Source organism: Coturnix japonica, chromosome 3 (genome assembly GCF_054131305.1).
Source record: "Coturnix japonica strain WE chromosome 3, WE-NBRP24, whole genome shotgun sequence".
Classification (NCBI taxonomy): Eukaryota; Metazoa; Chordata; class Aves; order Galliformes; family Phasianidae; genus Coturnix; species Coturnix japonica.
Genome location: NC_140665.1, coordinates 31,557,518 through 31,570,844, shown reverse-complemented (window position 1 = coordinate 31,570,844; position 13,327 = coordinate 31,557,518). Strand labels below are relative to the sequence as shown.

The following is a 13,327-nucleotide window of genomic DNA, read 5'->3' as shown; positions in this document are numbered from 1 at the left end:
GATTTACAGCTACAGAATACAATCTCCTCAGTAGACTTCCTGACTACAGTCACATACAGCAGCTGGTAAACAGTCAAGGAAAATCCCTGAGTAAGACCTACCTTAAGAAAATTCTGCAGTGCTTCTTCTACTGTTGAAGTTGGTGGAGTCCCAAAAAGAGCAGTAGCTACTTTCTTTTCAAGCCAAGACAACTGAGCTACCTAAAATAAAAAAAATACATACATAAAAATCAGAAATTTTTAGGACTGCTCCTCTGTTTTGCAGAAAATATTTCACTGTGCTGCTGTACTACTTATGCAACTTATTTTGGGGGAAAAAAAAAACAAACACAACAAAAAAGCCCCAAAACCAAACAAGACAGAAAAACCCACAACACAAAGGAATGTTGTCAGTTTTCCAACTCAAAGAATAGTCATATCATATTCCACTAAGTGGGAATAGTGCGCCTTAAAAAACCCACTACAAAACAGCAGCATTACGGATATGAGAGTCCTCCAAAATATGAAGTTTAATGTACAGTTTGGTATCGTAAGACCTTGCCATTTTTCTAAGGCTAGACCTAGTCCTTCAAGCCTGTTAATTACTGGACCCTGTTCAAGCAGAGAAGTCAAGCCACTCTCATTTAGCCACATCTACTACGCCTGTAAAATAAAGTCAGAACTTTATTCCTTCCCATCTACATTTGAAACAAAGAATTGATTGCTCCAATCACAAAGTACGGTTGAGTTAAAAATAACAAAAACAACAAGGTTCTGTGTTTTCCTAACAACTCCTAGCCTGATCTATGCAGAAGCAATGCAGAGAAGGGTCACATGCAGTCAAAGAAAGAGAGCTTCCCATTGGAGAACCAGGAGGTGAAACACAAGTCACCTGTGGACATCTCTGTTTCAGCTGCAGATGCAATTCACATCTTCGCAAGAGTCTGCCCTACTGCTGTAAAAACTGAAATTGTTTTGGATAGTTTCAGATTATTCCCACCTCATTCCCTGGCTTCCCAATCCCTTCAGGGATATTGATGCTTTCCCTTGTCCCTCTCCTGATGCGTTCAGCAATTATCCAGTACAACAGTTAATCACGGTAAAATATAAGAAACCACCTGCACCATAAGAAGTAGCTATTTAAAGCAGTCAATCAGAACATTACTCTTCTGAATGGGCAACAAGCTCTATGTATCTCTTGTTGCAAACTGCCTCAAAATACCATTTCAAAGAATACAGACACAGGCCAGCATGCAACAGGAAAACACATTTGACCATGTTTTCTTGTCTGGCCCCATTTTCTCAGGCTCCATAACAGCAACATTACTTGAAGACAGAGGCATCCTGAACAAGACTTTCTGGTTGTTTGACAGGGCTCAACACCTTATTTGCTAAATAATATCAGTAAGTCTCATACAAACTCACTAAAATATTTCAGAGAGAAGCAATAATAAGAAATTAAAGCTATTTTCATTCTCCTTCTCTTATCTCTCACTCTTGAAGCATCTTCTAAAAGAATAAAAAAAGCTCTCTGGCAATCTCAGAGCTCTCATTCACCGCCACAACATGATGTCTCCCCCATCTTTACTGTAGTACTTTTACACTGTTAGGAACTGCAGCGCGCTGGTTAAAACTTCACGTTGTAGCTATGTGTATAATTCTTTCCTACACTACACTTTCCTGGCAGCTCTCTAGTTTCTAAATCATATTCTGTGAGAAGCAGTAATATGATTTCTTGCAAATACATATTTTTTCTTCTGTTGCAGAGTTTTTTATTCTCTTGGAGGAGGAAGGGCTTTTTCTATATGTCTAGGTTCTTCTTATCAAGGATTGAGCTTACAGAGGGCTGATAAGTGGAAAACAATAAAGCAAATGATGCTCGTGTTGCTCTCTGCAAGACTACCCAACACCCTGGAGGTATATATACAACACACAGATACAACTACCACACACGTGTCTGCTGTTATGCAATAACCAGGGAACAAAACTGCTGTTTTTACATGTGGATTTATAATTGCATATTGAAAACACAAGTCCTTCCTGGCAGTTGTTTTATTTTCTTAGAAGATTTCATCAGAACCAATCTACTGAGGTTTTAGTCATTATTTTGTCTGGCCTGGGTGCTGCTTTGCACTATTCAAACTTCTAAAAAAAAAACATACACTTGGCCATTTTTATATAATAAACTCCACCAACCTAAAGCAATCTTGAAAAGCACAATGCACATGTGCACAACAGTGTTTTATATTCCATGCACACTGGAGTCAAAGTTATCCTTTCTGACTATTAAATGGATAGACTGATTGTTCTATAATGCTTGGATTATCCTGATTTGTAGGCTGCAGGCTTGATAAACTCATTACAGCTAGGTATAGCCATCTATGAATGAACTGTCTGGTTTACACCTGCTGTCCATGCTCCACGCGCAGTCAATAGCAGCAGCTCTATTAGGCATCTGGTCTTACATCAACTACAGTATTCCTGGATGAACAGTCCCCTCTTTCCCTTCATTCTTTCCTTCACCTACAGAAGGAGTATAGATAATCATGTCTTGTGGATTGTTAAAGATAAGTGGATGAATCCCATCAGGAGACCTTAACCACATCCCACCCAAGTCAGTCTGTACCCCCATGTGACTGCGGTGGTTAAAGAGCTGTTTTATGCAAGACACAGAATTGTGTCATGGTGTAATAACTATGAACAGGAAATACTACTCTTTCTCTAGACAAAAAAAAAAAAGAAAGAAAAGAAAAAAAAAAAAAGCACAGTTTCTAATTTGAAATAACTTTATTAAAGTAAATCTTCATGCCATGTTCAGTGAAATGGAAACATCATTCTTAGTACATTGACTAACTTTATTAAGTATTCTCTTTGCGTAAGCAAGCGCAGGCAACAGATACCCCGGCGGAACAAGCCCTAGTGCGGTGAAAATTTAACATCTACAGTCAAAGTTATTCCATTTAGTGCAGTGCATATCTCAAGGTCCACAGAAAATGAAGTACAAAGAGACTGTAAGGAGTGAGATCATAACTATCATCAATTTCAGCTTTACTTAATACGTGTCACAAGACTGGTAATAGACAGAAGAAAGTAATAAGAAAAACAGCTACTGCAGCAAGTAATTACTAGTAAAACAACAATAAAACAAATTAAAGAAGGAAATGTCCTACAGATGATTTCCAAAGCTTAAGAGAGCCCTGACGTAAATCCCATTCCAACAGCCTGAAAAGTCACAAAAGCACTGCAAGAACACTGCGTTTCCAAAGAATATTTCATTTTGATGTATCGGGTCAGTCTGAAAAGGAATACTGCTCCCCAGCTGCCATACATGAGGAGAGCTAGTCCTACTCACTCATAAACAGAAGAAAAAGAAAAAAAAGAGGGAGCATGAGGGACCAGCAGCCACTTCCCGAACTTCCCTAGGGCAGGAGGTGTGAGTCACCACCACAGCCTGGTCCTTGGCAAAGAAGGAAGGCCATTCTCATGTTCCAAAGCTTAGAGAGGTGACCATTTTGAAAGACCTCTCTTATAGATGTGTCAAAAGAACAACTCATCTGCTTATTCTACCCAAATCTCTACTAATACTGAGAAGGGAGCCGCCCATGGAGTTAAACTACAGCTGACTGTAAAGCTGCACTTTCTGAGCAGACCTCTAATTCCACTGAAGATTAAGGCAGAAAATGTGGTTCTCTCCTAAATACTCTGTAAAGGAATTCCTTAACGTCTTTCTCCTCCGTAGAATAGATTCAGCAAAACTCACATAGGAACTAAAGCACTTACTGACTGAAGCTCATTTTTTTTGTTGTTTTTTTGCCTCCTCCTTGGTTCTGAGAAGCAAATCCTTTCCTTTCACATCTCTTAACAAACTCCAGAATGTTGGCACCAATAAAACTAATACTTCTGGATTGAAAATTCACCCAGGACTGACCCACGACCTTAAATAATTTCCTCCTCCAATGTTAAATGGTAACAGCTCACTGATGACAAATCACACAGTTGTCCTCCACAAAGGAAAACAATCCCATTGATCCGGCTTCAATAAAATATTGATGGCATCTACTAAAATATCCCCAGAGGACTTTTTATTTTTTTTAATGACGATATATTAATATGAAATTGCATGAAATAATTGTACAATGTTATTATTTCTGGAAGAAATTAAATAACTAAACAGCAGTTTTAAAATACTGGCTTCCAACACAAACATTCTCCTTCTCACCAGCTGAGGATCCACTACAGCTTGTACAGGCATCTAGTCATTTACCCAACTTCAATTCCCTGGGCCTTCACTTTCCTGTAAGAGGAGCATACTCACAGAGCACTCATACAGATGAACTTAATCAGTTTGTTCCCCAACGTAACCCAAACAGATTACACTGGGATACACCACATGAATCCAACGCATTGCATCTAACCTGAAAAAACAGACTTCCAAGAAATCCAGTTTTTTAACACCTCACTAGTATTTACCAGAGGCTCCAATACAGTTTCACAAGCATATAATAACCACCCTGTGTCTGTTCTGCCATGGCAAGTAAGTAGCCATAAATCTTAACTAGATATGATAGATCTGCTGTAAATGCTAGCATAAAGTAAAATGAAACATTGAGTTATTAAGGATTATCAGAAAACTGCTTGCAAAACTCTAAAGAAAATAATTCCTCTACTGCATGTATCACAGATTAGTTAACTTCCAACAGATGCTTCTTGCTGACCTGAAGATCAAAGGTAATTTTCATTCTCTTAATAAGAAGAAAGCTATAACTTAGTGGGCTCTAAATCCTGTATTTCCTTTAAATAACATTCATCTACTCAAGCAGATATTTAAAAGATCTAAGCAGTGTTCTTGTGTTCTTTGTAGCCGATGTAGTTTCCATAGAAACAAACAAGAAGCACTACTTTCAGAGTGACCTACATAATATGGATTTCAGCAAGTTCTAGTTGGGGTGAGCTAGGATGAAGATCCTTAATAGACCCACGTGTGGAAACCCAAACTATGGTCTCATCCTGCTACTGTAATCATGCAAATTACAGAAAGTATTCAAGAGCTAACTGCCGTAGAATTTATCACAAAATGTTACTCTGTCCTATACTCACACTTATCCCAGCAATATAAATCTATCCTTAGTCCATCAGGTTAGAATTTTGCCATAGCTAGCAAGGAAGTCACAGAAGAGTTAAAAAAGAAAATACATATATATGTCAATCCTAAGTATTACAGTGGCTACATCAGCTTAGGTGGATAGTTTCACTTAACAGAAGGCAGGTCAGGTCACACCCTGAGGCAATGCTCATCTGTGGCTTTATTGTTCCTGAAGGGAACACTGCATAGATGCTACAAGTGTGGAACATTAATTTGTAATGATACAGTGTAACAAACCACATGCATCAGCCAGTAAGTGGTAATTGCCACTTTAAAAAACCCAGCACACTATAAACGAAATGAGGTATATTTAAATCACACTTAAAGCTTCCAAAAGCAATAGCTCAAGTGAGAAATAAGCCATGAGAAACATCTGGGAGTGTTTGACATTAATGGGAGCTACAGTCAGTTGTTGGCCATAGCATGGTATAAAAATGCTTAAGGAATGACTGACAAGAGAGAGACTCTTCAAAGGCAGAAGGACAGGCATATGTTTGGTGGCCCTGCTAGGCAGGGGGGTTGGAACTACATGATCCTTGAGGTCCCTTCCAACCCGGGTCATTCTGTGATTCTGTGTGATTCTGTGACAGAAAGCATGCTATGGGGCAATCTTTAGCAATTCGCTTTTTCATGGCCAGTGCTGACATTCAAGAACAATTGTGATGAAAAGCAAAATGAAAAGCTATTTTAAAAAGTTGCTGTCATTCTTTATTTTGAACAAGTGAGGAAAAAAAACAACTAGATGCTATGACTTTTTTGAAACTTATGTATATGATCTGAAAGTACTTCTGAAAGATTACCTTGCATTAAGCCTTGCTGTAGATAAAGACAGTGGCTGCAGTTCACAGCAACTCCATCCTTCCAGTTTGCAGGCACTACACAGTAACAAGTGCTAAAGAAGACTCTTGAGAGGTCTCTCAATGGTCTTTTACATCCTACAGTTTGCAAGATCTACGTTGTAGCTGGACTTGATGATCTTTAAGGTCTTTTCCAACCGGAGCAACACTACGATTCTAATATTCCTCACAGCACAGAAGGTGAGCCACAAAACAGGTGGCTCTAAGAATAAAGCAACTCTTTACTATAAGCACAAGCATATGCTAAATAAATATATATATAAATAAAAATATATAAAGATGATCAACAACGAAACTGGTAAACCAGTGAATTCTTTTTTTTTTTTTTTTTTTTTTTCCATATGAGTAATTAAAACGACATAATTAACACAATTTTTACAAGCTGTTGTATTGGCATAGCAAAAATCGTATTCTTGCAAAACGTTTTGGTGAATTACAGATATTATATCTGAATCTTTGTTGTGACATTCTCAGGGAACTTCCCAAGCCATTATGACAGCCCAGGAACATTACATGTGGAAGTTAATTCAGTGAATATATGTGCCCTGCTTCATTTCGCTCAAAATATCTTCTTCAAGAAACATCTATTTTGTTTTAAGTCCCATTACTTTACTTTAAATGCATTTTAATTTTTCAATACAATAAATATTAGATTTTAAAAAACCAAAAAACTTACTGAATAGCACCATCTTCCATTCAGGTAATATAAAAGAGGATCTTGAGGCTTAAGTTCAATTGCTTTATCCAGATGCTCCTATTGGAAAGAACATAACCAGTGTCACTTCAGACATGACATTCTAAGAAGCTTACTGCAAATCATATTAAGAAAAATCAGAAATTCTTATCTGTTGTAATTATTTTTTATTGTCCTAAAAATATTAATGATTGAACCCCTTTCCTACAAAGGAAAATGACAATCAATGTTATTTAACAACTCTGCACACAATACAACAAGACCACGAATAAGCAGCTCAAAATCTCAAAGGGCTCAAGAACTTTTGTCTTAAAAAGGCAACAACTTCCACTACATTTTTAGATACAGCAATCATTAAACTGACTCACACCAAATCAGTGGGAAAGCAACCACTCTTTTTAACAGCTCAGACATGTCAGTGCCCACCGCTAAAGTCTCTATTACCCTGGAATATGACTGCCCCAATGAAATGACACAATGAAGTGTTATTGTACATAAACTTCAGAAACAAAATGGTTGTGTTGCAGTGAAACAGTAGAAGCTAGAAAGTTTCTAATCTGGCGATTCCTTTGATTCTGATGTATTTATTTCTCTCTTTAATTCAATGAAGAAAGCTCTAATTGCTCGACATGAACTAAAAAAATAAATAGAAAACACGTTATTTTGCCCCTAAGTGCTGCTTGCCTCTCAAAATAAATACATACAGGCTTTATTGTTTTCTCCCAGACACCACTGTTCTTTTAACTAAACCAGTGACTAGGATTTCTAAACTATATCGATATAGTCTATTATTCTATCATTTTACCCACAAAGCAATCAGGGAGGAGCTTTATTTTTGTGCTATTATTTTCCTCAAAGCCCTCACTTTTCCAAATGACTCTTGTGGGTTTCAGAAACTACCCCTGAAGAGGAAGACCTCACTGAAAGGGCTACTAATGCTATGTGGTCTCTTAAACCTCCATCCTTAACCAACCACTGCACTCCTCTATTGTCACCTTCCCCTTCTGACCCAGCCTGTTGCTCAGTCAGGGCTTAGCTCACTTGGCACAACCCAGATGGATTCAGCGCTCATTCACAAGAAAGCCCTGCAACACTCTCTGCCATGTGTGGGATGTGACAGGGACCTGCCCCAGGTATTCTCTGGGAAGGGGAAGATGCCTGCTGCCTCCCGCTAGTATCCACAAAGGGACACTGGGTTGGACAGCAGTGGGAGCACAGAGCCACAGCAGTGCTGAGGATGAGTGGGGAGGAACACATGTAACAGAACTGCCAACTCTGGAATACAGTTACCTTTGAGAGGACAATGTTAAAACCAACATTACTAATTACAGGTAGTGTGAAGCACGACTGCTCAACAGTGTTAATTCATCAGCTCACCTTTCTTATCTTTTTTTTTTATTATTATCTAAACAGAATTGTTAGTCCTTCGACTACAAAATGAAACAGAAATCTTGATGCTGCTCCAGAACCTTTATCTCAATCTTTATTTTTCAAAAGCATATCATTTGCACACACAAAAATAGCTTTGCTTTAACATCAGCACCAAGGTAAACCGTGAGGCTGAATTACTGAGCTCAAAAAATCTGTCTTTGACACTATGCAGGGAAATAATTTGAAGGAATAGCTTTTAAAAAAAAAAAAAAAGCCTACAAAACATACCTTAAAGAGATAACCATTCCTGATTTTGTTTTGTACACTGTCAAACTGAGACATATAGCCACACATAATTGCAAACCTGAGAGGGGAAAAGAAGAACACACACACATACTTTTGGTGATTTAAATAAACCTTTGATCAAATTACAAAATATTTCAATACCTAATTCACAGACTAAACAGCGGTTTTCTTCCATTTGGACAGCTGGAGAAAAGTTCAGCATGAGCTGTACAGATTCAGGAGCAGACAACAAAACAGTACAAAACAAAGCAATAAATGGAAACAAGAAGTTTAAGTGACGCTGTTGATAAAGTGAAAAAGCAGGGAGTTTTTTTCCTCCAACGTTTCTACCACTCAGCTCACAGCTCAGTGCTTCCCCAACGGCCCCAACCCTACCAAGCAGCTCAGCCCAACCTGCTGCACTCTGTACTGTGGTGCTCCTGCAAAGGCAAATCCCCTCGGTGTGCTCATAGGGAGCAGCAAACCTCAGAAACAGCAGTTGTATTTTGCAAGCATCTCTGTGTGTTCCTGCACTTCCAGTATTCTTTTAACACCTTTACAATTATAGAATAAACATATGTGCTCATTTTGCATTTCCATTCCTTTGTCCTCATTACTTCAACAGCAACAGAAACCACTGTTCATAAGGCAGCTTTCCTGCATATATCAGTCCAACCTTCCTTAGACCTATTCTCACTAAGACAACTTCACTTTTCTTCCTAAAAGCAATGGAGCCACCTAAGCTATACTTGAGCATCACAGACTAATACTGATGACTCATCATTTTTTTAAGAATGATTTTTAATTTCATATTTAAGATTTTACAAGGTAATGCTGAATTAAAGCAAAGAATCATTTAGAAGTGGGAAATCAAGTTGAAGAACAGAGCAAAAGATGGGAGTTGTGGAAGCAGCTTGTGAAGTCAGTGGTGGTAACACGACTGCAATCTGTATGGCACACAGTTTTTAAAGGATTACTAAACCTCAGCCTTCTTTAATTTCTTTATATAATGTAATTATTCAAGCTTCAATGAATCCTCATTAAAATGTCACTGCCAGCATAACTAAATAAATCATTTTATCGCTTAGAGCCATACCGAGTGGTTTTAATTTAGCAATATTCATGCTGCAAGTTATTGCTCTTTTGGTCGGCTGACATTCCCAGGTACAGCACAGCAGTTAGCACAGTACAGGAATTATTTGTGAGAGCTCCAGGCAGCTGTCAAGCCCCTCTGAGAGGATATGTGCTGCCACTGCGGAGCACTGAGCAGAGCCCGGCTCATGGCACCAACACTTCTGACAGCAGGAGTGTTTCCTATGGGAAAGAGTGGGGAGGGTGGGAACGAGCAAGGCGGGGTCAGGAAAGTTCAGGTATTTAGAAAGAGGGGGAAGGTACCGAAACATTTATTAGGCTTAAGTAACTCGGGCAACATTTCCCCTATTCCCTTTACTCATTAAGTGCTAATCAGATAAACTCAGCATACCATAGCTAAACGGATTGCTGCTACAAAAGAAAACAATGAAAAGCGAACAGCTAATCCAGCACCTTGCAGTATTTCCCTGTCTGTGCGTGACAAGAAAGAGGGCCTTAGTTAAACCAGTTCAAAGAAAAACTTCTACTTACAGCTCAAATCTCCGGGGAGGGAAATCCATGGAACATTCATAATGAATGAAAAATAAGCTGACCTACCCACTTTAAAAGCATAAAAATTTGTTTCACATATATTTGTAGCCTTTTTTTTCCCTCCCATCTTTTTCTATTTTATACTTTTAAACCGGGATAGACAACAAATTAGTATAAAACAATTAGTAACTGTTTAGAGTTGAGATTTGACTGCATTTCAGAGATCCATTTCGGGAGGGGGGAGGTTGTTTTTTGCCGGGGAAGAGTTCGTTTGGCACTTAAATAATTTTCAGAGTTTAAGAATGCAAGCATAGAGAAAGCAAATTTTTAATTTCACTGGTCCAACAAGCAATGACAGCACTAAGACACCGGGAGCTGACTACATTGGCTTCGGTGTGTTCCTTACCATTCAGCCCCAGCATCGCCTTTCAAGGCCCCCACAAACCCAGGCCCCCTGTTGCAGCCGATGGTCGCCTAGCCTTCAGCAATGGCCCCACCTGGTGGAGACACGCGGAACAAGCAAGGAGAGAGGCCGTCCTGCTCTGTTCTGTGTGACCTCACCTCCAGAACCAGGTGTGGGTTGGGTGCCACAACGTAAAAAGGACATGAATGTATTAGAGAGTATCCAAAGGAGGGCTACAAAGATAGTGAAGGGTTTGGAGGGCAAAGTGTGTGAGGAGAAGTTGGGTTTGCTCGGGCCAGAGCAGAGGAGCTGAGGGGAGGCCTCATGGTGGCTGCAGCTCCTCACAGGGAGCATTAGGGCAGCACTGAGCTCTGCTCTGTGTGACAGCAACAGGGCTGGAGGGAATGGTATGGAGCTGAGTCAGGGGAGAGTTCTTCACCAGTAGGTGGTGGGCATGTAACAGGCTCCCCATGGCACAGGGCACAGCCAGATCAAGATGAATTTGCATTTTCCTTTCTATCATTCCAAAATTTCTATACCTACTCAGACAACATAAAACTGTATAGCACATACCTGCTGCAAAAGGTGCAGCAGGAGTAGATCCAGCAAGTTTTATCAAGCATGTTTGCAAGCAACCTGAATTTCAACAAAGATAATACAGAGAACTGATACCAGCAGTTTGGCTCTGGCAACCACAGCTATTCCAAATGAAACAGATATACATAGCAAAGGTTAAAGGTCTTGAGTCAAAAGCCATATCAGGGCACTCAAAATCCTATCTTACCCCTTGGCCACAGTCTTCCTGCCACACTTGCTTCACTCACTGACATACACTGACCATCTGCAACCAAGCCAGACCCAAGGACTGACTTTTTAATCTGACTTCAACATGGTATCACTTCACATTGAATTGCATAGGGTTTTTCTGCAACTTTTATCACTGCTTGCCATTCCATTCCATTACTCTTCCAGAGCTTGGCATCACTTTCCTACAGTGATACATCATTGTAAAAAAATGTATCTTTTCATCTTTAAAGGAAGAAAAAAAAAAATTTCAGTTTGCCTTCCATTCCCTAATGGGAGCGATAAAGATACAGAAGTAGAGTTAAGAATGTGAAAGACAGACATACAAAGAAAAACGTTCCAAGGAACTAAGTGAAGTGCTTAGGTTCTCAGTTGCTGGGTGATGGGATTTTTGTGGATCTTTTTTGGTTGCATTGTTGGTTGTTTTTGTGATTTTCTTTTCCCCCCCATTTGTTTGTTTTTAAACTTGGAATGCATCTAAGCCTTGCAAAAATTGGCAGAAACATAGTTTTCATATTAAAAATTTACCAGAGCATCGAAGCTGAGCTCCAGGAAAATATCAAATGCTGCATATGCTGGGATAAAGTGGCATGTGAAAATACATGGGAAACAAATCTATGCTTTGGTAAAAGAAAAAAAATAATAATAATAATAAAGAGGAAAAAAAACACATGAACATAAGAACATTTAAGAATTCTGGCTTCATACATTACCACAACACGTACGACATTATTCAAGCAAGGAAAAATGTTGCTGCTATGGGATATTCACAGAAGTTCATCAATAGAACACAGCTATGCCATGCTTTGCATTTTTGAGGCTGCAGAACCCACAACTGAACCATGTTCCAGAAATTTAACTTCTGCTTTTGTAACTGACACTACTATTCCTTGTAATTGCAAGTATGATCTTGAAAAAATCAGTAGGGTCTTCACGAGTCTGGAAATAAAGTGAAGCAATAGCTTTCTTGGGTAGTAATACAACCATTCTTGACAGAAAGGTAACAGGCATTGCTTGGTTGCCAGTATTATTTTCCCTGTGACCATTCAGGCAAGAAGCTTCCAGTAAACAGGCAGTTGAATCTCACCTCATTTGCACTGGCTGCAGCATTTCACCTAGGCACCACTACTTCAAGACCCTTATCCCACGAGATTCGTCATGCTCCTCCTCACAGGCTTAGGCAAAAACTCAGTGACCTGCAATAGGCCTATGCCGACTTCTTCATTCACATTCCTCCACAACTTGAGTAATCAACACAAGCTGAACAAAGCAACAAGCCATGAACGGTATTTATCTCTCTTTGGGGTGGTCAAACAAATAGTAATACCTCACAGCTAGTTTTTCTTTTCCAGTGGTACCATTCAAGTTTTTTTGTTTTTGTTTTATTTATTAAGCAGTGACCATTAAAACAAGGCTTTATGATCTCACTGGCAACCACAATATGAAGAGTGATCACGTTTTCTAAAATCTGGACTCAGATATGAAAATAATTTGCATCTGGAGAAGTTCCTTACCAAAACTGACTGCTTATAGATATGTTGCTCTTTTTGTTCTGCTAACGTTTTATAAAATTTAGTTTAAACATGATATTTGTAATTTGTCAGTGTTCTGATCAGTAAGCTGAATATTCTAATTGCTGATATATTTTATGATACAGTTTCATGACACAATGCAGATGACCTGCTAAGAAGACAGACAACACTACCTATTTTTATCCAAAGCATGTCTGAAAAGTAAAGGACAGCAGAACTCTGGGCATACATGAGCAAGAGTTTACTGATAAAACCATTACAATAAATTTGCCTGGTAAAGACAAAAAAAAGAGATATTTTGTTTTCCAGACAGTTGATAGCAGTTCCACAGCACAAGAAAAACCCTTCTCTGGATAAGGGATGCTTTTACCAGCACAGCTCTGCCTACACTGGGTCTTTACTGAGCAGTTATGTCAGTCAGGGTGTGACCAAAACATCTTTATGCTGTAAAGGAGCTTTCAAGCAACAGGAGCAAGTTTCCAAAACAAACCTTCTGAGAGGTCTATTGTCCTCCTTGTTACACCATAAAAAGAGTGCCACACTATATGAATTTCTGTGGAAGAGTTATTATGAAATGATGTTCAAGAGCACAGCAGCAAATGACCCTTTCTGATGCAGAGGAAAGGAATTAATTTTA

The 13,327-nt window shown here is 39.0% G+C and overlaps 1 protein-coding gene across 4 annotated transcripts in view; it reads right to left on the bottom strand.

Moving 5' to 3' along the window:
- RMDN2 (regulator of microtubule dynamics 2) overlaps positions 1-13,327 on the bottom strand; it is a 40,279-nt gene that overhangs the window by 12,378 nt on the left and 14,574 nt on the right. For 2 of the 4 annotated variants that reach the window (XM_015857793.3, XM_015857792.2), the window contains exons 6-8: positions 8,332-8,407; positions 6,655-6,732; positions 102-200 (exon numbers count right to left, since the gene is read on the bottom strand). In XM_015857793.3, the coding sequence (XP_015713279.1) occupies positions 102-200; positions 6,655-6,732; positions 8,332-8,407 (253 nt within the window). Of the gene's footprint in view, positions 1-97; positions 201-6,654; positions 6,733-8,331; positions 8,408-13,327 lie in introns of those variants that run through there. The other 2 variants (XR_014944696.1, XM_085543246.1) reach the window with 2 other exon arrangements.